This window comes from Monomorium pharaonis, chromosome 2 (assembly GCF_013373865.1).
Source record: "Monomorium pharaonis isolate MP-MQ-018 chromosome 2, ASM1337386v2, whole genome shotgun sequence".
NCBI lineage: Eukaryota > Metazoa > Arthropoda > Insecta > Hymenoptera > Formicidae > Monomorium > Monomorium pharaonis.
In genome coordinates, this window is record NC_050468.1 from 4,826,897 (window position 1) to 4,852,668 (window position 25,772).

General features: G+C 33.8%; 1 protein-coding gene across 4 annotated transcripts in view; it reads left to right on the plus strand.

The window, feature by feature from the left end:
* LOC105840137 (serine/threonine-protein kinase 26) overlaps positions 1-25,772 on the plus strand; it is a 140,195-nt gene that overhangs the window by 108,533 nt on the left and 5,890 nt on the right. For all 4 annotated transcript variants that reach the window (XM_028194556.2, XM_012686934.3, XM_012686933.3 and 1 more), the window contains 3 exons: positions 13,064-13,288; positions 23,861-24,026; positions 25,412-25,569. In XM_028194556.2, coding sequence (XP_028050357.2) covers positions 13,064-13,288; positions 23,861-24,026; positions 25,412-25,569 — 549 coding nt within the window. The remainder of the gene's footprint in view (positions 1-13,063; positions 13,289-23,860; positions 24,027-25,411; positions 25,570-25,772) is intronic.

The window sequence follows — 25,772 nt, forward strand, 5'->3', positions numbered from 1 at the left end:
TTGTACTTGCATTAACAGCAAATATTATTATATTGAGTATTTTATGTAGTTGGCAGCCCGCAATATGTTATTGGTATTATTTTTTTTCTGTGTATATTATGCGTTATGTGCACTTTTTTAGATTTTAATTTCTACTGCGAGAAAAAAGAAGAATAAACACTAAAATAAGAAAAAGAGTAAAAAATTAAGAAAAAAAGTAATTTTCCCTTTTATTATTAAAAAAAACGGAAAAAAACAAAAAAAAACAAGAAAACAAAAGTATAGAAAAGGATAAATAAGAAGAAAGGGAAAAAGGGAAGACAACAAAAAGAGAAAGAAGAAAGGGGGGAAAGGGGAGAGCAACAAAAAGGGAAAGAAGAAAGGGAGGGGGAAGAAAAAAATAAAATTAAGAAAGACGCGAAAGAGAGAAAGAAAAACAACTAAAAAAAGAAAATTATTATTGATTGTTTGTTTGTATTATTTTAATATTTAAAAAACAATTTTAACAATTAACAATTAACAATTAACAATTTTAACAATTTTTCTTTTTCTCTCACGAACAATATAATAATAGATATTTAATTACAATAATAATGATAATAATGACGATAATAATGATAATTATGATGACAATAAAAAAGATAATGATGAAACTGATGATGATAATAATGATGATGACAATGATGATGATAATGATAATAATGATGATGACAATGATGATGATGATAATAATAATGATGATAATGAAAATATATAATAATTATAATAATGATGATATGTTAAAGATGATAACATATATTTATATATGAATGTGTATAATAACACTCGATAATTGATAATAATAATAAAATTGAATATTAGTATCACTAATTAATGTTACATTTTAATTTGTAATTACTAAAACACTTAACAATTTAAAATTGATATACAATTTAAAAATATATATAATATATACAATATTTTAAATAAATACATTAATTACATTTCAAATAAATACATTACTTCAAAGATTAATTTTTAAAAACTTGAAAATTTTGTTAAAATTAAAATAATTATTGTTTAATTATTTTTAAAAGTATTTTATATATTTTGAAATATTTATTTAAAATTAAAAATGCCAAGACATAAAATTAATCGTAATACAGAAGATCAAGAAAAATTTCAACAACAACGCCGCGAAAGAAAAGCACAAAATCAATATAATCGTCGACAAAATAAAAAAGCAACAATTAATAAAAATAATTTAATAGTTAGTCAAATATCAGATATTATTTGTATCCCCAGTACATCATCTGCTAATCATAATACAATACATGAAACATATGCAGAACAACAATTTCGTTATCAATTAGATAATCATGTAATACAATTGAATGAAGAAGTAATGGAACAAAATTCAGAAAATATATCACAATTTCAACAACGTTCAAAAGAATCTTTATCACATTATCGATTACGGAAAAGGAAACAATATCCTTTAAATGATAATAATATAGTGTCAATTAATAATGTAATTGAATATTATATTGGTCCTATGAATATAAATTGTATTCATTGTAATGCAAAACATTTTGCAGCTGAAAAAGTTCCTAATAAAGGAAATTCGTTTCACGATTGCTGTAATCATGGAGCGATAAAACTAGAGTCTCTACCTGAATTCCCTCATTTTTTGCGTACTTTATTTGAAGGAAATCATGCAAAATCTAATAATTTTTTTCAACATATTCGTAGTTATAATTCTTCATTTTCATTTGCATCATTTAATGCTAATTTGATTAATTTTCAAAATCAACGACCTGGTCCATATTGTTTTAAAATACAAGGACAAATATATTATCAGATTAATACTGCACTGTTTGCTGCACCAAATGAAATTCCAGCCTATGGTCAACTTTTTATTATAGATTCAAATGAAGCAATAAATCATCGTTTTAATGAAAATTCGAATCTAGACTTAGAAATTATACATAATCTTGAGTACATAATGCGAGAATGTAATATATTTGCTAAATCATATCAAATGATGGGTGAAGAATTGGAAAATCAACAGCAATCAGCATCTAATAATGAATCATTATCAGAATTACAATTGGTATTTACTTTAAGGCCAGGAATAGATCGACGTCGATATAATATTCAAAGAACGAATGAAGTTGCTGCTGTTTTTTCTACAACTGCTGATGGAGAAATTCCAGAAGCATATGTTATAATACGTAATAAGAGTAATAAAACTTTGCAAAGAGTTAGTTCTATGGATCCAAATGTTGAACCATGGATATATCCATTATTTTATCCATATGGGACTCAAGGATGGCATCGTAATTTAATGAAATTAAATAGTAATAGGCGAATAACTAGAGGACAATATATTAAATATCGTATGTCTATTCGTAATGACTTTAATGCTTTCTTATTAGGACGACGTTTATTTCAACAATGGCTGGTAGATAATTATGTAAAAATTGAAAAAGATAGGATGGATTTTTGTAAAACTCATCAAAAAGAATTACGATCTGAAACATATCAGGGTTTAATAGATTATATGCAAAATATGGCGAATAATTTAAACGGTCGTATTGGAAAAATGGTTATACTTCCTTCTACATTTATCGGATCTCCGCGTAACATGTTACAAAATTATCAAGATGCAATGGCAATTGTTGCTAAATTTGGCAAACCGGATCTTTTTATTACAATGACCTGTAATCCGAAATGGCGTGAAATTGAAGAAAATCTTTTATCTGGTCAACAAGTTTCCGATAGACCTGATATTTGTGCTCGTGTTTTTAATATTAAAAAAGATTATCTGATAGATTTGATCACTAAACAAAACTTTTTTGGTGAAACAGCAGCATACGTATATGTTATTGAATTCCAAAAACGTGGCCTACCACATATCCATATGTTGGTTACTTTGAAATATAATTTTAAAATAACAACTCCAGAAATTGTGGATAAATATATTTCTGCGGAAATTCCAGATCCATGTGAAAATCGTAATTTACATGACATAGTTATGAGACATATGATACATGGACCTTGCGGTGATTGGTGTTTAGTAGATGGTCGATGTTCGAAACATTATCCGAAAACTTTTCTAGACGAAACAAGGATGGATAAAGATGCTTATCCATATTATCGCCGACGAAATAATAATAAAACTTTTGAACGACCAAATGGATATATAGTTGACAATCGATTCGTTGTTCCATATTGTCCAATACTGTCAGTTATATTTAATTGTCATATCAACGTCGAAGTAGTTTCAAGTATTAAGTCAGTAAAATATCTGTATAAATATATTTATAAAGGTCACGACGCTGCAGCTATAACAGTTGAACCAGTGACAGAAAATATAATTATAAATCATGATGAAATACATGATTATATTGAAACTCGTTACGTTGGGCCTGTGGAAGCTAGCTGGCGTATACTTGGTAAAAAATTACAAGATAAAAGCCACACTATAGTACGTTTACCAGTTCATCTACCTAATGAACAAAATATAATAATTGAAAATAATTCTATTGAAAATGCATTAACTTCTGCTTTAAATCAAGTTACTATGTTAATTGATTATTTTGCATTAAATTTACGCGATGTTGAAGCAAGAAAATATTTATATATAGAAATTCCACACTATTATACTTTTAAAAAAGAAAAAATTAACGGCAGAAACGTATCGCACTGGGTTAAACGCAATAATTATTATAATTGTATTGGACGAATGTATTCTGTTAGTCCAACACAAACAGAATTATTTCATTTAAGATTATTATTACTAACAGTTAAAGGAGCCACCAGTTTTAATGATTTAAAAACTGTAAATGGTGAAATTTATCAATCATTTTCAGAAACATGTTTAGCATTAGGCTTGATTGAAGATGATGAAGAATGGAATCGAGCTATGAATGAAGCTATCGTATGGATGATGCCACGGCAACTTCGTAAATTATTTGTACGCATTTTATTACATTGTCAGCCATTACATCCTGAAAAACTCTGGGAAAGTTTTAAAGTAGCAATGTCGGAAGATTATGCACGACATTTTGGGACATTACAAGGACAAAAAAAAGCTTATGAACAAATCGGTGCTATGCTCTTAGCAGAAGGTAAAAGTTTCATCGATTTTCCACAAATGGAACAAATAATAGTAAATAATGAGGAACAAGATTATGTATCATTTGAACAAGCTGTAGAAATTAGCACTAAACAATATGAACAATTAAATGAAAAACAAAAAGAAATAGTAGATTTAGTATTAAATATACTAGATAATAATAGTTATAATAATCATTGTTTTTATATTGACGGTCCAGGTGGATCAGGTAAAACATTTATATATACAACTATTTATTACTTAGCTAAAATACGAAATAAACGCGTATGTACAATGGCTTTCACAGGCATTGCAGCAACGTTACTTCCTTTTGGAAAGACAGTTCATAAAACTTTAGGATTACCTGTTCCATTATTTGCTGATTCTTCATCTACCATTAAAATTCAATCTAAAGAAGCTCAATATTTAAAAAAAACAGATATCTTTATATGGGATGAAGCACCAATGGCACCACGATATGCTCTAGATATTATGGACAGAATATTACGTGATATTATGAATAATAATTTACCGTTTGGTGGAAAAATAATTTTATTAGGCGGTGATTTTAGACAACTTCTTCCAATTAAAGTACATGGAACTCGAAGTGAAATTATAAATCTTTCAATTAAGTTTAGTTTAACTTGGAAATATTTTAAAAATTTTTCTTTAACGCAAAACATGCGAATTTTTCCAGAAGAAATTGAATTTGCAAAATTTTTATTAGACGTGGGTGATGGAAAGTTAAATGATTCTAATGATAATATACAAATTCCTGAATGTTGTATAGCATCAACTGATACAGATATTGTCACAGATATATATGGTGAATTAATACGAAATAAAGATTTTAATAAAGTAGCTAAATGTGCAATACTTTCAGCAAAGAATATTGATGTAGATGAAATTAATAAACAAGTTGTAGAATTGTTAGATGTAACAAAAGAACGAATTTATACAAGTATAGATAGTGCTGTAAACTGTGGAAATAATGATGATATTAACGAATCTTTATTACCAGAGTATTTAAATAGTTTAAATCCATCATGTTTACCTCCTCATGAATTACGTTTAAGACCAAATTGTATTATTATGTTAATACGGAATCTTAGTATAAATGAAGGACTTTGTAATGGTACAAGATTAATGGTTACAGAACTTGCTGATCATTTATTAAAATGCACAATTTTAACAGGTGACAAAAGAGGAGATATTGTTTTTATAAATCGTATAACACTGTATTGTGAAAATATATATCCTTTTATTTTTAAAAGAAGACAATTTCCGATCAAGATAGCTTTCGCTATGACGATTAATAAATCACAAGGACAAACATTTGATAGAATAGGAATAGATCTTCGTAAAGATGTTTTTAATCATGGACAACTGTATGTTGCCTTTTCGCGAGTTCGTTCTTGGCGAGCATTAAGAGTTTATTTAGGTAAGCAACGAGATAATAGATATGTTAAAAATTATGTATATAAAGAAATATATATGTAATAAAATGAAAAAACTGTAATAACTAATACAAAAACTGTAATTACTAATATTTAAACTTTTTTACTCATGCACGTTATACATTTTATTTTCAAATAAATACGCCATTATTTACATTTTATTTGCTTCGTTTAAAGAATTTTATATCAAAATAAAAAATGCATTAATTTTAATTTTAATAAATATTATGTAACGTATTGTATAAATTATTTTAAATTAATAAGAAATACCTTTATATATTTTTGGCGTAATCTTTCTTTGATATGTAAAATTTAAATCATAGATGTTTTAATTTCTTTAATTTTTAAAAAATGTTTATGTATTAATTTTATAAAAACTTTGTATTATTATTTAAAATGATAAATGGCGCGCGCGTAGCGCGCGCATTGTTATGTACTAGTAGTATAATAAAATGTATTGCATAATAATTAAAATATTACAAAAAAGAAAGTCTAATATATAAAATGCAATGTTTATACAAAACAAAAATATTTTTATTATTATAATAAAAATATTAATAAAATTACTTTAAACAAATATAAAAATTTTAGTAATAAATCAATAAAGGGAGAGTAACAGTCTCATAAGTGGCAAGTCGCGAGTTCGATCTCACATCTCGCGTGTGTGTGAATTTGTAAGTTTATAATATTTGACGAGAGTTATAGAAGAATATTTTAAATTTAGGTGACTTACAAAAACTGATACAGTCCATGCACTCCTATTACTACTACTAAGAAAACTATAACATAATACTATTAGACACTAAAGACGCGCGCTCCGCGCGTGCTACTTGACTTTTTATTTTTTACTTTTTGAAAATAAACTATAACGATAATTGTATAGATAACTATCTATACAAATTTGACAGTTGTCAAGATTTAATCGCATTGACAAGTTACTCTCGCAACACGAAGTAAGCGCAGCGAGAGAACCAATCAGCATCGCGGAAAAGAGATTTCATTATATGCCTTTTTTAAGATAGGACTAGATACCACAGACGCGCGCGCTTGTGCAAATAAATTGCAGCGATAATTGTATACATAATCGTCTATACAAATTTGACAGCTGCCAAAATTCAATCACAATGATAGTTACTCTTGCAACACATAGTAAGCGCAGCGAGAGAACCAATCGGCATCGCGGAAAACTGTCAACAATAAAATCTCTCATGATTCTTTTTATAGCCAAAACATCTCGCGATCTGAACGGAATGTCCAAGCGGCACGGAATATGTTCATTTAATTATGTTGGAGAATGAGTATTAAATTAAGACGTACGCGATCAGAAAAGATCTCGATTAATTTATTTATTTTACAGAAAGAGAAAGATTTTAGACGAATGCAACGCGGAAACATTTTTCCCCGAATATTTTTGCGACGTTCTGTACATTCGAGAATCCTTGATGCAGATGTCGCGTATCATTCTAGATTGCCGGCGCGTGCTTTTGTCCGTTCGCTTTATTATTGTCAATATTGACTGTGTTGATTGACCCCTAGAACACTCGCTGCGTCAGCCCGCGCCCGCCTCCTGCCGTTCCGCGTCACATCGCGCCACCGCATCGCTGCACTCGCATCGCGTAAGAGATGCAAGAGACAGCGAGAGAGAGAGAGAGAGAGAGAGAGAGAGAGAGAGAGAGAGAGAGAGAGAGAAACGGTGATCGTGATTTTCTGTCTGTCGGTTGTTGGAAAAAAAAGGGACGCCAAATATCGCTCGATGGTTTCGATTTATAGCAAATTATACGCGTGCCTATTGTCCGCTTCTACCAATTCAAATTGAAACGAGAATATTGTACAACGAAAGGGGTACTCTCTCGCTGACCTCGAGTGCGAGCAAGAAAGCATAATTATTTTTCGATACAGTTTAACCGAGGAATTTGCTTAGCGTTACTAATTTATATTTAGTATCTTCATCCCTCTCCTCCCCGCGTAACTTTCTTTATATAAGTCCTACCGCAGCGTGTGCGTTAGCTTCTTGTTTCTGGAATTTATTCAATTGAGGAGAGCGAGTTCTCCAGCACTTCCACGGTAATCACGGAATACGCGCGCGGTAACGCGATTTGTTTCGTCGTATACGGGAATCAAATGCGACGCAATTTACATATAATCGAGAGAAACCGTTTGTGCAGGCTTTGTCACGCAAATGCAAGAAAACTGACGAGTACTAAAAGTTGAATCCCCCCTCCCCAAAAAAAAAGAATCTCGCCCGTAGTATCGCGCGCTTAATATTACTTTCGCTCGGTGCGTTTTAAGATGCAATTCAGGTTTCCAATTTGTTATGCATTCAGATTTTCAAAGAGCGACTTAAACATATGATAATGAAATTCTGCTTTGGCATACAACGGCCTGTTTGAGCCACAAAGATATTCCGGGTTACTTCTCTAACTCGATTCGACCGCAATGTAGCCCCGCGAATTTCCCGTAAAAGGGAAGTTAACCAGTGCATTCTCGCAACTCCGTTTTCACTCAACTCGTAGCGAGAATACGGAAGTCCGTCCCCAAATCGCCCCAATAAACAACCATCGCGCGCACCCGTCTCGCCTCAGCCGTAACGAAAGTTTGATTTGCGACTTGTCATTTGTATTGTGTTTCACGTGACGAGAGGGGGTGGCACGCAATTAAATTGGATCGCTGTTTCATTAAATCGTTTGGAATATCGCAAATAGGTTTGTATCGGACCGTTCCCATCTCGAGGGAGAACAATCGCAGCTCCTTGGAATTAATGCGATCTCGTTGTAGTCTGACAGTCTTGAGCTTCCTGATGAAGTTGGAACGTTTATCTTGGAAGGGGGTCTATTCGAGCCTGTCTCTTAAAAGGAGACGTTTGAGAACGAAATTTCTTGAGACGCGGTTACATTTCTTAATTAAGATGTGTCAGAACGATACCAAACTTCGTGTTATCTGGCAAATTATTTCAGTCGCGTGTTCAGCGACGCGGTATCGTTTAAATGGGATCTTCATTACGCGGTGTTAAGGGAAGAGGGTCTCGGAGAAATTCAGCTTAATTCGAATACATTTAATGAACATCGTTCGCGACGATGAAGATTTAACGTTGAAAATTCAACACGGAAATCTTTTTCCCGGAGACGGATGTGCTCAAATCTGACAGAGCAGTCACATTTGTACGAATAAACGTCATTCTTCATTAATCTGTCATCCAGCGATTTCACATGAGATACTACAAATCATATTCATACACTATTATAACGTTAGTTTAAAATTGGCATCTCTGGCGCGTCATCCTAGTAGATGCGATAATAACTTAATGTCAAATATTTGCGTTATTTTGGCCTCCAAAATTAATTCCGCGAATCCCTAGATATTAATAAGTAGAAATTAATGCCGAGTGTGCTCGGACGGGAAGAGTTGCTGTAGCATTATAATCCAACTACTGTAATTCATACACGCACAACGCGGTTAATTCGCTGACATATTACCGTCGCGTCGTGATACATTATTTAATGTGTTACGCAATTTTGATGAGTTTTGTTGAATCGCAGTGGCTGACAGACGGCTGGAATAAAGCCATGTGTGGCCGCTAATTGAGCACCCTTCGCAATTCTACGTCAATTTTGTCATATCCGCTGGTCGCGTATCTGGGTCGAAGATAGCCCGACAGCAAACTTGTATGCGTTATACGGTATAGCTAAAGCAGTTTAGAATAAGTGTGTTCATTAAAACGCGAATCGCTATCTAAACTAATCCAATAAAACGAGAAGCTCCGTCGAATACCTCAAATATCATTACATTGGATTGCAAAAGTAATATCCCGGAAATTTTCTTTTTTAAGAATGTATTATGCCCTTTTTTACAAATAAGTTGATATTTATATTTGAAATAAATTATATGAAAGTTGAGTTTATAATATTTTCCGAATAAAGAGTATAATACATTTTTATTAATTTTATTATTATTTTTGTTATAATACTAAAATTAAAAAAACAAAAGAATATTTTTTATCTTTTAAGTATTTAAAATTTATATAAAGTTTTATTGCGAAATAAAAATTAATTATGTTGTATAAACAACTTATTACTTATAAAATCAATAAACTTAGCTAGCATTTCGTCTAACGCATATTTTTGCTTGAAATAATTTTTGATTCAGGTTGTTGCTAAATCTTTTGCACTACTTTCAAATACAGTATAGAACAGTCTATAATTTAATTATCAATTTGAAAATAGCTGTAATATATTTTTAATATTGCGTAAAACTTGTAAAATTTATTAATATTACCAGTGATGAATACTAATAATATTTTTTTGCAACTAGAGTTTTTTGATAATGCGAGAACGTGGAAAAAATAAATTTCAATTTTTAGTAAATAATATTATATTTCTGAAGAATACATCCGTACCCTATTTACGCGACGCAAATATCTTCGTCGGGCCCCTTGAACGTGACCGTCTTTGGCCATCTACGTGTCGGATTTCTTTGCGACAATCACTAATTAGAATCTGTGTCGTGAGTTTCGAGCGGCGTACCGAAAAGCAGCCGACGGAAGACGAGAGACGCTCAGTGCATCTTGACGATGCGAGTATTGCACGCGAAGTCAAGAGTCATCGTCATCTTCTCTTGCCTTACCCGCGCTCTCGTTCGCTCTCGCTGTCGCTCGAGCGAGCATGAATCTCAGGTTGTGTGCGGCATACATAACGATTGCAATTCAGGAGCGATATTTTCTTCTCTCATTAATCCTTCTCTCATCTATTATTTTGTTTCGATGCACGTCAGAATTATTTAGTCCAAAGTTTATTTTTGTTCTGCATAATGACTTAAAATATTTTGCGTTGCATAAATTGTGAATGTTTATAAATATGCTTGTGACAAGTGTGATTAATTTATTAGAACAAGCGCAAAAGGTCACATTCTGTCGTGTAGTAAATCGCTGAAAATTTGCATATACTAATCTTTTGATAATATCCGGTTATTATATAGTGACTCGCGACATTCTTGGAATAATGTAGAACTAAGTGGGCAGTAATAACGTAATTCTTTTTTTTATTTTTCGCACGGCTCGTGCAGGTTTCGATTTTCGATCGACGAGAAAAAGTCCAATGACCTAAGTTGCGCGAAATTGGAATGATCGAGACGACGAAAATCAATGACCTTTAAATCCATCAACGCGATAAAACGCCCCTGGTAGTCACGAAACACCACCGTCGGATATATGAGGGAATTTGCAAAGCAAATTTTCCTGATTTTACCGACGGCCGCGAAATTTTATTCCGTTACTTTAGAGCCCGTTCACATTTCGAAGCCTCGCCTCCGCTTTAATCTCGCCGCCGTGATATGAGCTTTCAGTTTACCGACTTTTTTTGTGTGATCTGTGGATTGCGAGCGCGGGAGAATGAAGAGTCAGTGGCGCTTCGCGCACAAAGCTCACGTGCATATTCATTATTAGCCCGGGTGCCGACAAATTAGCGTTTCCGATGTTTTTTTGACGCTTATCAACGAGTGTAATTCTCCGGAAAATCCAAAGGGGGAAGAGATAAAAAACTTCTTCATCCGCACGATTTATCAGCGAGAATACACGTTGTATGTCTTCCCGCAAGTACAATTAAATAACTTACCGGTCTTGTTTCATTAACTACGGGAAATCAACTGCGGGAAATAGGATGGCGCTTCAGAAAGAATTTAAAAAATGTACGGCGAATTAGTCGCATAAAAATACAATGTTTAATTACAGTGAAACATTAAACGTTGCATTTACGCCATTTACTTTTCTGCCGTCCCGTACTCTTACGAACAAACAATTACAAAAAAACGTTAGGAACTAGTGAGAATATATATTTTATTTATTTATTTATATTTATATTTATATGCACAATAAAAAACATTTATTTTAACATCGGTTCTTGTTAATATTTTCATATTAAAATTTAAGACATTTGCTTGTTACTTTAACATATTGCGAAAGAGAGTCCATAAGAAAGAATCAATGACGAAGTGAATTCTGGATATTTTTTTTTTGTCACTCGTAAACTCCGTTGTTCCACTTGAAAGCGGCTTGCTATTCGGCGCGTCGAATACGCTTCCGGATCGGCAGCGGGCGGAAAAGTGTCGCCGAGGAGAGCCTTTTCGCTGCGGAGACGCAAAGAGCGCGAAACAGTGGCGACGATGGTAATTTATTAATGTCTCGCAGAGTAACGTTGCTTCTTAGCGCAAATAGCTTCCGAGCGCGAAGAAGAAACATATATGCACAACGCAAGTCTAAATAGTGGATTAGAGGAGAGGACGTTTCATTTGTCAAGCTGCTGCTCGAGTGCTGTGTGAGATATCCCATAATTTGTTGTAAGTGTGACTGGCGCACCACAATGCGTACATTCATTGTGTATTTCATGATATATCGCTACAGCGTCGCGAGAAATTATTTAATGAAGCGTGACTTATTAAAATTTTTTTTATAAGATAAAGTCGACGATTCATACGTTTTGCCGATGGTACGCAAGACCCATGTCGTTACGACATGATGTGTCATCTCGTCAGAAAAGAGCCAAGGAGAACTGCATTGCTACTTGTGGAACAACTACATCTATAATATTAATCCCTGAAGGCCACGTACTGACGAAGAAGAAAGTCTTGCGTGTCTGAGGAATCTCGAAATTTCTCAATATCCCGTTACATTGTTGCGTCACAGGAAAATCCGCGGAGCTTTTTACGGAAATGACGCGAGACACAGTAGCGCGAAAGCGATGCGAAATGTCAAATGAATATAGAATACAATAGAATTTATTACTCTTTCTTCAGCTTACAAAGCGAAGAAAGAACTTGGTTTACACAAAAGTCTTATCTTAAATATTTATTTATACCTTAACCTAATTGATTAAATAATATTAATTCTTGCTATATCTCCTACTTTATTTATTAACCAACACAGATAAATCTTAATATGTACATCTTCAAACTACATTTTTTTATCACACTTTTTTACAATATTGCCACAGATTATTTATTTTATGCTCTCGTGCTTATCTCTCATCTCCTTCCTCTTTTAACATTTTTTTCTCTCTTTCCTTAGTACTTCCGCAGTACATTATTCTTTATTATATCTAACTCCTCAGTTTACTCTACTGTATATATCTCTTCCTTATTTTTATTTTTATTTTTACTTTTTTCTTCAAACCGATTTCTTGCCCTATTGCAGTCTTCTCTCTGTAGAGCAGCATAATGCTCTACATACAATTTAATCTTTCCCCACAAAATATACAATTCTAGACGCTCTTATTAGCATATCAATATTTATCTTTATCCTCCATATTATTACATCTTAATTTTACTAGCGCGCTCTAACTCTTCTTGTCATTTTTTTCAAATATCTAAACATTCTTTCTTCCAATATTTAAGTCTTTTTCCTTCTAGTCCTATCTCTCTGTATTTTTTGTTTGTTACTGAAATTTTATTCCTTCCCATTGTCTTTATATATCTCCTCTTATTAGCGAAATATCGAATGATCAAAGATAATAATCAAAGACTATTAATTTCTTTGTTGCAGAAGGTGGATCCTGAGCTAATATTTACAAAACAGGAACGAATCGGGAAGGGTAGCTTCGGCGAGGTTTTCAAGGGTATCGATAATAGAACCCAGCAGGTTGTTGCCATCAAGATTATCGATCTTGAAGAAGCAGAGGATGAGATCGAGGACATACAACAGGAGATTATGGTTCTGTCGCAGTGTGACAGCCCATACGTCACCAAGTACTATGGATCTTATCTCAAGGCAAGTAGAAAAATGTAGTCTTTTCCAGTATTTAAGAAGAAAGTTCTCCAAGCTTAAAAAAGTGAAGCAAAATCGCGTGATTTTTTATACATATAAATTAAAAAAAAAAAATAGTTTTTGCCATTACCAATCTTTAAAATAATAATGGATAAAATTTAATAAATTTAATGAACGAAAAGCTTTTATAGAAAAGAGAACTTACATTAATATAAGATGAGATCATCGAAAATGTCAGAGAAAGAAGTTACGAGTAAAATATCTTAAATATTAGCAAGAAAATGAACATTTTGAATGAAGTAGACTCGAACAGAATGGCAAGATGAAAAAAAAACTCAGTTGTTATTACGGTCGTCAAACTGAACCTGCTGCAGTATAAAATACTACTCCGAGACACTCCTTTTTTTATCACTGTTCTATCCCGATGAATCGCCGCCGTATAATCGCACAGGTACAAAAATAAAAGCCCGTTATCGAAGGCACTTTGCTGTTACGCCTCGTCATTTTTCATACGGCAAAGAATAGGAAGGGCTTGACGGTCGGTTAACTATTGCTTCCGGCTCGGCTGTGTCGTGTCGTCCGTTGCTTCCGCTTCCTGCGAAAGATTCAACGAGCACAATACCACAAATCCGCGCGATTCATTCTATGACATTGTAATAATACGAATGATTTTTATTTCAAAGCACCTGATGTGCTTTTATTATTAATTATTTATTTTTTTTATGAAATAATAATTAGAATTGATAGAATTATTAAAGATTTCTATTTTAAAAAATTGTTGAAAAAGCATATGTATACTATATGAGAAAATATTCGAAAATATCTCGTTCACTGATACAATAAAAATTGATGAAATTGTTAGAAATTATATTGAAATTTTTTTTGAAGTTTTCTGTAAGAGAAAACATCTGCGGGCTTCGAACGATTTTATACCGTTTTATCGTGCGCACTAGGAAAATCATGTCGATCAACGGGATCAAGATCCGAACGCTTCGCGAAAAGGTCGCGGGCGGTCATTCGTTTGCATAAGTCTCGTGTTCCGCTGGCGGACCCAGTGAACCACGACGAGGAGGTTTTACGTGATGGTCGACACGCTTTCGGCGTTAAGAGGGGTCGCGTTTTCTCGCTCGTATCGTTTTGTTGCATTACCGGAGCTATTTACGATACTACGAACAGGAGGAGAAGGAGAGACAAGAGGAGAGACAAACATCGTCCGCATTCTGAAGCGAATACCAGAATCTTCGGTGACTGATAAACGGAGTCAAATTTTTCTCCTTGTCACACAGCTCATTCGTATCTCTGGCGAGACAGTTTAATAATATGCAAAGCATTTTTCTAAGCGTCCTACTTCATTTCCGTTGGAAATCTTTATAAATTTTTCCATGCAGTTTCCTACAAAATTCACGGATTTTTTATTTTAGAAAAAAAAACCATTATGTTTATTTATTAGAGCGCCATGTAGCGCTAATAAAGTAAATTGTTATACATTTACGAAAACTTTTCTTTTAGGTATTCACAATGCTTACACCCAGAGAAAAATTCATGGTAACAGCTATAAAAGTGACAATTATACAAGTAGTTTTATTCGTAGAATTAATGTACATAGTTTCATAAACTATTTAATAGTTGTTACAACTAAAGTTTCGATTATAATAACTATAAAATTTGTATCAATAATACTTGTGCAATTATTAATTTACAGTGAAATAGCATCTTAATTATAATTACACAGTTATATAGACTTTATATATAATGAGTTATGACAATTATATTCTTTCAATTCATATACGATCGAGTAATAAATTGATCTAATTAAAGTATACGAATACTAATTAAATCATACGAATAATTACGCAATAATTGCGAGCAATCATGATGTAGCATCCTAAATGTTAGGAGTGAGAGCGAAGGACCCCAAATTCGAATCTCAATTAATTTAATCTTTTCATCACCTATATTTATATTATTATTCTTTTATAATTCACCCAGCGATATACTACAAATGGTTAATACTATTACAATATTTTTTTAAGTTTATCTAACTTATTACTGTTGTTTCTTTACAACCTATGACATATAATTGAGATGTTATTTAGTCATAAATTTCTGATACGATTTTTTCTCTAAGTGTATAATATGTCATAATAATTATCAATTATACCACAATTTCCCTGCATTATTCCGTAATAGCAACAAGCAATTACTCGGCTTAAGATGTCGCAGTGGCAACGAATAAATCATAAACTTCGCGGCCCCATTAACGGAGTTGGACAAAGTGAATCCACGCGATCATTATCGAGGATTGTTGAGGGACCATTAATTGCAGCAAAGGGGGAAGGATTGTACGTCGGATTCTCGGCGGCGAGACTCCGCGGAACAAGAAAATGGATTACTTTTACACGTCCTTTTATACTGACCTCCTCTTCGTGTTCGTAAAACCGAAAACCGTAGAAGCTCGACGTGATTACTTATGAAATGAAACGATGCTCGATATCGCGCTTGGCCGGGAGAAATTTAATGACCGCGCGAAACGGTCATTAACGATCGTTAGTTAGTCGCTCCCACGAACGTGAATACACTGAATACAGGTCAAAATACGTATTCTCGCCGCTTTGCGTCGCGACTTGAAAAGCGGGCGCGGGCGTTTCCGCTCACGCGCTCGCATAAATAATTGTGCAAACGTTATTAAACGATCGTAATTATCAAGCTCGTGATTGATATTGCAAAATGACGCTGCGAACCGTTATAAATGGTGCGACGAGCCGTCGACTTAAGGAGGTGTACAAATGTATATAATTAATGTAGTTATGAGACTGTCGACCAATAAGGGATCTTATTTATCACGAGGACGAGATAAATGATTTGATTTGCGCAAGGTAAAATCTATTTAAGCGAAGGTCTGCAACGAAGAAGGAACATAAGGAAAGGTGATATTTCTTTGATCGTTTAACCATGAGCATATCAAGAAGAAGCAATAAATCGCGCCGAAATTCTTATTCTTTTTTTATTTTTTTATTTTTTAATTTTATAAATTTTATTAAATTATTTTTTTGTTGTGTTTCATAAAGGCGCTTTATTCTTTTATTTTTTATTTTTTATAAAGTGCTATATAATTAACAATTTTAATAAGAAAGAAAATTATACTTTAATATATAAAATTATTTATATATATATATATATTATTTAAAATATTTAAATCTAAACCAAGTAAATAGTTTTGAGACTTTTCATAAGATGTTACATTGTATCTTACATTGAATTGTCTTTATTATTAAATGATTATTTAGAAGAAATTGTTTACAATTTAACACTATTAATGTACAATTTTTAATTTATAATTTATAAATTAAAAAAATAAAAAATTAGCAATATAGTTTGTTTTTAGTTAATTTTTGTATATTGTATTTTAGATAAAATTTTATATAATCTACAAAAATGTGAAAAATATAAATTTAAAAAGTATAAAATTATTTAAAATTTTTTTATATATTAGCCGTAGATGTTGTAATCAGAATTCAATTTTTTCTAACGTTAAAAAAGTATATTAAAAAATAATTTAAATCTACAAAGAACGTACATCGATACCAATACTTGAAAGAATATTTTAAAATGGTTTTTATTATATTCTTAGATACCAAATTAAAACTTGTGCAATGAAAAATTGATTAAAGGCGCACCACCTTTCTCTATTGTTACGGCAAATGTCAAAAGTCGGGTAAGGTTTCACACTACTTCCGCGTCCCAACTCTCACCATCCGAATTTTTCCGCTCTTCCGCTACCCGTAGAACAATAGCACGATCTCGCGATGACACATCGACGATGATTGAGCGGAGATGAAAGAAGGAGCGCGCGGGTGCCTACGCGCCCGTCTACGCGCCTGATGTCATCGTGTAATAACGGATGTACCACGGCCACCTCGCTGCCGCCTCAATCGCCGTGACTTTTCTGCCTTCGGAAACTGTTATTAAGACAGGACCAAGTCGGCCAACAACGGTTATCGAGTGACGGCACTCCTCGATCCGATAGCTCGCGCGTCGGACGAGAGATTTCTTACTGTTTCCATAATGCCTTGTATTACAAATTTGTGTTTATCTAAGGAAATTTGCGAACATTTACATATATCACATCTCACTATAATCTTTATTCCGTAAAAGGATTTAATAAATTCATATCTTATGACAAGTTTGAGTGAGACTAGTGTTTTTAGTACGGAAAAATTTTCCGAAAATTTGGGAAAAAAGCGATTTTTTCGATTTTTTCTTTGCCATATTTTTCCAAATTTTTTTTCTCAAAATAATGTCACTTTTATTATTTTCTACATCAATGGTTTTATATAATGGTTTTTTTTACATTTTAAAATTCAATAAATAAGTAATTTAGCAATTAAGATTATTAACAGCAATAATCACTAGAATTATCACAGTGATATTTTTTCATACTTTTTTTCAAAAAGGTAAAACACATAATTATTTCCTCAATTTTACTTTTGCTAAAAAATTTAGAACATGCGAAATTCAATCTTCTGAAAACTACAGCTCTAACTCTAATTAACATTTCTTTATAAGAAACCACAGAAAAATAACGATTCAGATGATTCGCGTTTATTATGCAAACTGCGGCAATTATTTCCTACGTTTCTGAAATAGAGTATAAGAACACGTAGATGATAGGTACGTTGGGTAAGTTGTACGAATGAAACGACTCTCGCAAGACTCAGCGGCACTCCTTCGGATTTCTCAATCCGGATGTATCGTCTATTACGAGGGCGTCCCGCTGTGATTCCTCTCTTGTTTCCTCTCAAAGAAGTTTTCTCGTCAAAGAAGATAGCCAGAAATATCGCTCCATTATCGATCTTATAAAAATAATTGCTCGAAGCAGGCAGATTTTAATAAAACGAGTATTGCACGTGTAGCTCGTGTTATTTTCTGTTTTACCGTTGTGTGTCACAATTTGCGTGTAGCTCTTGATGTCTTAACGCCAATTTTCATTATTAAAATCGTTGCAGGCGAAGTTGTGCAGGCTTATACGTTATGTAAAATAATTATATAACGCGTTTTAATAACAACGCAGGATGCCGCCGGCATATCGCGATAATTAGGAGAAGCAATTTTTTTGAAACGTGATTTTACCCGTGGCATGTTATATCTGCTCTCTATATACGAGCAAAAATCCACGACGTTCCTTCCCTCTCGCCCCATTATGTGCGCGGCTCATTGTGCTTCAAACAAAAGACCCACGTTTTGCGCCGGAATAGGAACGGCGCGACCGAAATTTCACGAATGAACGGGCATAATTTCCCGGCACTCGTCTCGACGAGGTCGTCTCTTCTCTTAATGAAATTACGGTATCTTCGCCACTTGGTTTTTTCGCGTTTTGATCAAAGAGCGAGACGGTCGTATGGCGCATCCGTCATCCTTCTCGTGGACGAGGCATATAGCAGATACGGCACGTATATCAAGATTTTAGAATCTCGATTTGCGATCGCAGACGTTACAGAGTGAACGTACGAAGAATGTCAAGTAGGTCGTGTGTCAATTTTCCGCAGAAATCACCGTGATTCTACCACTCCAGCTTTGCGGCCGATATTTACGGTCAGCTGCCCGATCGCCGCTAGAAAACACGTTCTCCGATAATAGCAGGTCGGACGAGGAGGACGCTTTAACTCTTTGTGACCTTACACTGCATTGCACGTGATGTTGTATTTTTTAACGTAAAAATTGTATCGTTGTCGTCGTTGCTGCCGTTGCGAGAGACAACTCGCGTTCGCGATTAGAGATATTACAAACGTGAAATTTAAAATACAAAGAAGAATTTAAATGCATGAGACCGAGAAAAACTAGACTTTTAAGGGATTATTCTTTTGCTTTTGACAATTTTGGATTTTTATGAGACTATCGGCGCGCGCCCGTAAAAATTTTTTAAGTTTTATTTTTAAATCAAAATTGTACCCCTCTTTCTGACAAAATTATTTCTATGATTTGTTTTTATAATGGAAAGTGTCGAATAGCAATAAATCTGGTATACACGTACATGTATTATAACTGTTAATCTTAGTCACATCTTCATAACATATATCATTCAATGCATATTGATTTTCATCTAAACTACACATATATATGCATATCGTGAGTTTTTGTAAAAAAAATTAATATACAAAAGATATTACATTTTTATAATACAATTAGTATATTTTGATTTTTAGAATTTTGTGGTTTCCGTGTATTTGCGGACGGATCATTATATGTCTATATAGTTTATAATTATATGTATTAAAAAAAATTTTTTTTTTTAATTAAGATTCAAAACTCAAGTAATTTTCTTTTGTGATTGTATAGTTAGTGATCATTACAAAGCGTGTATAATAAAATAAAAATATTTTAAAACTATTTAAAAGTTTTCTAATCTTATCTGGAATTTTTAATAAAATTCCTAGAAATTGTTAGAGAATTCTCATGGAACTCTTTTACCAAATTTGAGTAAACATGTGACAAGAGAGAGAGAGAGAGAGAAAAAAAAAAAATAAAACAAACAACAAAATTTAAATTAAGTAAAATACTTGAATGCACGTTTTACAGGAACTATAACATATATTCTGCACTGTGCAGAGTGCAACGCGACATGCAAAAGTGCTCATCGTACCGGACGATTAATGGGCGGATCGATTTCTCGTTGCTCTTTTTGGAGCGCTAGGTCTTTTTGTACCATCGTTTCGCGAAATCGCAGAAGTGCCGTTGGCATTGACGGACGACGCGACGGAATTAATCTTCGCTTTATCGTGCTCCGTCCCTTTGAATTCGTGCCCTTCCGCGTTGCACATCTAACTAAAACGCCGAATTAAATGTCGATAAATTGCAACTTGCTCACGAGTAAATCGGCTTAACTGCATCTGCACGATTAGCTTTTTTTCTCCACAGGCTCAACAGACGTTTAAAAACTCTTGTTGATTTGTACGGGATTCAATAGTATTTTCTGCTTAGTTTTCTTTTGTTTAATTATAGTCAAAGTGCGTATGTTTTTAAACGCACAGAATACACCTACCAGGAATTATATCCAAAGTTTTCGTAAAATGAGTACAAAATAATACTGACGTCGTTTAGTTTCGAAAAAGGTCACGATTTCCGATTATTACACTTAAATTATGCATTCGATTATGATGATTATTGTATTCGAATTTTCTCTTCCCAAAGCACTGAAATTAAGCGCCTGTGTCGTCACTCGCCGAGAGTGAAAGTAGACGATTACCGGACTCCGTCAATTAACCGTAATTGCCGCCGCGAACGGAGGCGAAGGCGAGGTGGAAGGGGAGTGAAAAATAATCATCGACTACGCGAGGGGCGAGTCTATTCTCGGCTCGTGTCGAACGAGAGATCCGGACCATTAGGAAATTGGCCGACTAATAATAGTTCACTTGCAATACGAGGGCTCGTAACCCGTTACGTAAAGTATCTAAATTTTTTATCCCTTCCTCGATAAGAAAAACTTGAATATATAAAATACATGTACAAGATACGTTTTGTATGATTACATATTTTAATTTTGTTTTCAAATCAGAGGAGGAAAAGTTATGAGAAAGAGAATAGGAGAAATCACACACAGATGAGTGCGTTTCCAATCAATTTAACGACTCTCGATCGTGATCTGCCCAACGATCTGTTCTAGCGAGGCTCGTTAATTCTCCGATCTGTCGATCGCAGATTAACCTGCAATTTACTTTCTTATTATTCCTTATCCCTTCGGGTTTGATTCACGATTAGCTCGAAATCGATATCTCTGATAACGGAGCAGATCGGTAAATCATCCGTCATTCATCTCATCGCCTTCTCCTGACGGAGAAAGACAAAGAAAACGGAGGGCTGACATAGTAACCCCTCCATTCACATAGAAATCCACGGCAAAAGTGGCTGTTCGAAATCGAGTTGAACGAACCGTCTCTCTCGGCAGCCACCTACGTCTGAGGATCTGAACGAGAAAAAGCGAGGTATGCTTTGAGCAAACCTGCTGATCGTACGACGGTGATAAATGGTGTAATTTTATGGGCGGCCAACGCTCGCCATCCTGGCGAATACCCCCGGAGTCCGGCGCGATCGATCCGCTTAAACTACGAAAATTATTCGCCATAAAGCGACGACGCGCGTCAACCGCACGAAACCCAAGACTTATGAAGAGTCTCTCTTACGAGAAGACCACGTAAAAGGAGATGGTTCTGAAGAGTCTAACAGTGCTTTTACACGAGGCAATGTCCTCTGTCCCTTATTCAGTCCTCTTTCGTATTAGAATGAGGATATAAACTGAATTTTCCCGAGTAGAAATTGAACCTTATGTCCGTCTAGTTATGAAATGGAAAAGTTGTACGTTATATAGTTACTATCTAGCAATGTAACACTCACTACTTTTAATAGCTATTAAAAGATTAGCTAATAGATGGCAAGAAAAATAATTAGTACCTACACAGGGAATGAATAAAATAATATGAGTATTTAAGAAACACTTTTATTTTAACAAAGATAATAAAATTTGTAGTAAAGATAAATGTGATGATAATCTTTTTATTTAATAAAAATAAGTACACCGAGATAAAAAAATGTAGTTGCAGTAACTATAATATTACTATAATTTATGGTCATTTTTTAACCCAACCATATTCTTATAGTTTGTTTAAATTATATTAAAATTTTTATAAGTATAATATTGGTCTGTACAATTTATAATATGGTTGTCATAACCAAATGCAGATTTTAATATAGTAAGTTAATAAAATAATATAACATAAAATAATCATTATAAGTATCCACTATAAGCGTATGGTTATTATTACAAATATTATAGTAATAATTACAAAAAAAATGATATTCCTGACTATAATTATTTTACTATGCAATTGTAGTCACAAATATCACACATTTTTTTCTCAGTGTAGAGTATTTTCCAGGTGTTCATATTTTGACTATCTCCTGTATTTTCTCAGTATCTGATCTATTTATATTTACGTTGTGTCTTGTTGTTTATTCGGTGTCCAGGAGTCACGTTCCAATATACACACAGTTATAACACAGTTTGTATAGAAAATCTATAGTTGACGTTATGTATACTATAGATTTTCTATCACTAGACATGTTTTTATGCGATAATGTAACCTCGATCTGCTGATAACTTTAAAACTGCTCATTAGTAGTTAAATTATATTTTTGAAAAGGTTGCGTTATCTGCTATTGTTTTTTTCTGTATAATGATTAGACAACAGTTACATTAACAAAAAAAAAAGAAAAAAAAAGAAAACGTGAATATGCAGTTAGTACCTAATTATAATAGCGATGAGTTAGAAAACTTATCTTTAATCAGTACTATTTAGATCTTGAATCGGATCAACTAGATTCGTTTCTATTTGGGTTGATCTCGAAGCGTTAATGCCTCATATCTACCCCGAGATTTCTATCAGATTAACGAGGAAGTACATTCGGCTTAAGTTTTACGCACGAAGGGCTAATGTTTCGTTTTTCACGACACCCGTGCTTTCGCTTGGCAGCACCTAGCGACGAGAAGAGTGACGTACAATATATACACGGTGACGCGTAATTGCAAGGCCAAGGGGTAGATCAAGTGATCCGGTGGAGGGGCGAGGGAAAAAAAGGGAAAGATCAATTAATTATTTCTTTATAATCGATCGGACGAAGGGCGTAAATCTTCCGTCACTAGACTCGGGCCGCGCTGTTTATTAACGCGCGATAACTCATCGGTTTTATCGTCCTTACTCTCTGGTACCACACACCATAGCACACCACGTCCGCCCGACCGCCACTATTAACGCGCGCCGTATAATTTATCCGATAAGTCGCACAGTGATTGGTCATCGATGTCGGATATAATTACCGCTGGGGAGGAGAGGGGAGAAGAAGATCCGGTCAACGATGACGCGCGTTGCCTTGGAGCGCGACGTGCACGCGTTGCGCCTGCGGAAAATTAATAGGCCGGCGCAGGAAACGACGGACGCGCGGGCGCGTTTTTCCTTAACGGGCCCGCGTTAGACGGCTAATTTACGGCTGTTCGGGGGGGCGCGATAAATCTTCATTACCGCGAACAACACCGCGAGATTAATCATATCGCTCCGTACGTCGTCGAGGAAAAGGTCGTCTCACCCCCGCGGCGAGGATGTTGCCCCATGTTCCATATACCACTTCACGGTCGAACTCTCACGATCCGGACGATGTAATAACACGCGGACACGCGATACATCGCCCTTCGCGAATGGAGAAAAATACGGGACAAGTAAATATCTATCTTATTCCCAGGGAATGACTTTCCTCACGTTAGGGCAATTCGAGATGTTACTCCGGGTAGAAGTTTTCTTAAAAATATCGACGACGCGACGGAAACCAGCTAAATACTTCCGGCATGTTTCCCTTTTACGTTACGTCTCAAGGTTCGGCCCCCCGATCGAAAATAGCGATCGTTCGCCAAAACGATCTATTTTCGTTAATTAGCGGCCGCTCGAGATCTTTATCGAAGAGTTGCGCCTGTGTACGCGTCTTACGTCGACGGTTCTCGATCTCACCTTCTGTTCTCATTCCGCTCGACAGGGTACGAAGCTGTGGATCATCATGGAGTATCTGGGTGGCGGCTCGGCCCTGGACTTGATGAAGGCCGGTAGCTTCGAGGAGATGCACATCGCCGTGATATTACGCGAGGTGCTCAAAGGGCTGGATTATCTGCACAGCGAGCGTAAGCTCCACCGCGATATTAAAGGTACGTCCGCTCGATAAGGCGCGAAAGATATTTATTGATACTTTAACGGCCTCCCTGTACAGAGATATCAAAGGATCTCTCTGTACAAGGATCGTGCTGTTTATTCAATCGATTTAGTGAGACACCAAATATCATGCTAATCAATGTTTCATCTAAAATCCGCATGAATTAACTGCATTAACTACAATGCGAAAAACAATAACTTTATTGAAGTACAATAAAAAGAAGTAATTTGATGGATAACAGAATCAATTTTTTAAATCATTTTTCAGTCTTCATACTTGTTAAGAATAAATTTGTAAAACAATTTAATGAAATTCAACCGAGTTATTATTCATTTCGAAGAAACGCGACATGTGAGTCGAACGAGGCGATTAAACTTCAAATGCGTTTTTTTTTCTTTTAAAAAAAACCGCATATTTTCATTTTGTAAGCTTTGTAAGCTTTGTAAGCTGCACTTGTAAACCTTTTTTTAAAAAGTACTGATCGATTTCTGTTTTGAAGCAAAATATTCGTGATATTTACGGTCAAATTAAGATTTTTGAAATATTTTGAATAGTTTTTCTTACAGTTTGCAAAAGTCAAAAAAATTTGCAAAACTTAGTTTTTCATTTTTAGTTGATTGCCATTTTCACATTGTGATAAATGATTTATTCCAGTTCCAGCGATAATCACATTTGCGCAGATGAAAATAAATCTTGTTGTATCGGTGTTACGAAGGACTTAATTTCTTAGGACAATATAAATAGGATTTTTAACATTACGCTGTATTTATAAATATCTGTTTTATGTCAATAATAAGTACTAAAAATAAAATTTTTATAAATATAAAAGAGTCTTTTACTATAGTTTTACATATTAACATTTGTTTTTATAATAGCTTCTTATATAATTTAATAGCCCTAACTGTTCTGATATTTTTTCGATTAACAAATTAAAATTGTTTAAAGGTCAGAATCAGATCCAGCAGCTTTAACCACAAAAAAATATTGTTTTTACTTTCGGCAACCAAAATCGGCCCATCGTTTATATAATCTTTTTATATAAATATATTGGATATTATATTTCGATTTTTATTTTTTTTTAATGATTTACAATTAAATAAAGATTGATAATTCTCTATATTTATTAGATAAATTAAATTAAAAAGCAAATATTTTTTTAATATGAAACAACTGCCGTTAAATATAATAATAAATAAAACAGTTTAATCGGTAAATATAGAAAATTTATTAGATTGAAATGTTTTAGACGCCACGTGAGTAAAGAAGAGTTAATTAAATTAAGAGATATAATTAACAGTATATACTGCATATATTTATTTTTGTATTAATTCTAAAAACGGGAAATTAATTTGCATAAATTAATTTTTGTCGATCTTGTAGCGGCGAATGTTTTGCTGAGCGAAATGGGCGATGTCAAGTTGGCCGATTTCGGTGTAGCCGGTCAGTTGACGAACACCACCAGTAAACGGAATACCTTCGTCGGCACGCCATTCTGGATGGCACCCGAAGTCATCAAACAGTCCGCTTATGATTCTAAGGTAATTGCATTAATTAAATTTCTCCTTATACTACAATATCCAATCGTATATTGCTCTAATTAAATTTATGAAGTATATATACATCTTACATAAGAAAATAGCTTTATTTTTTCTGAAATTATTTTGATATTGCATCATTATTATTATTATTATTATTATTATTATTATTATTATTATTATTATTATTACATTCCTATAAACAA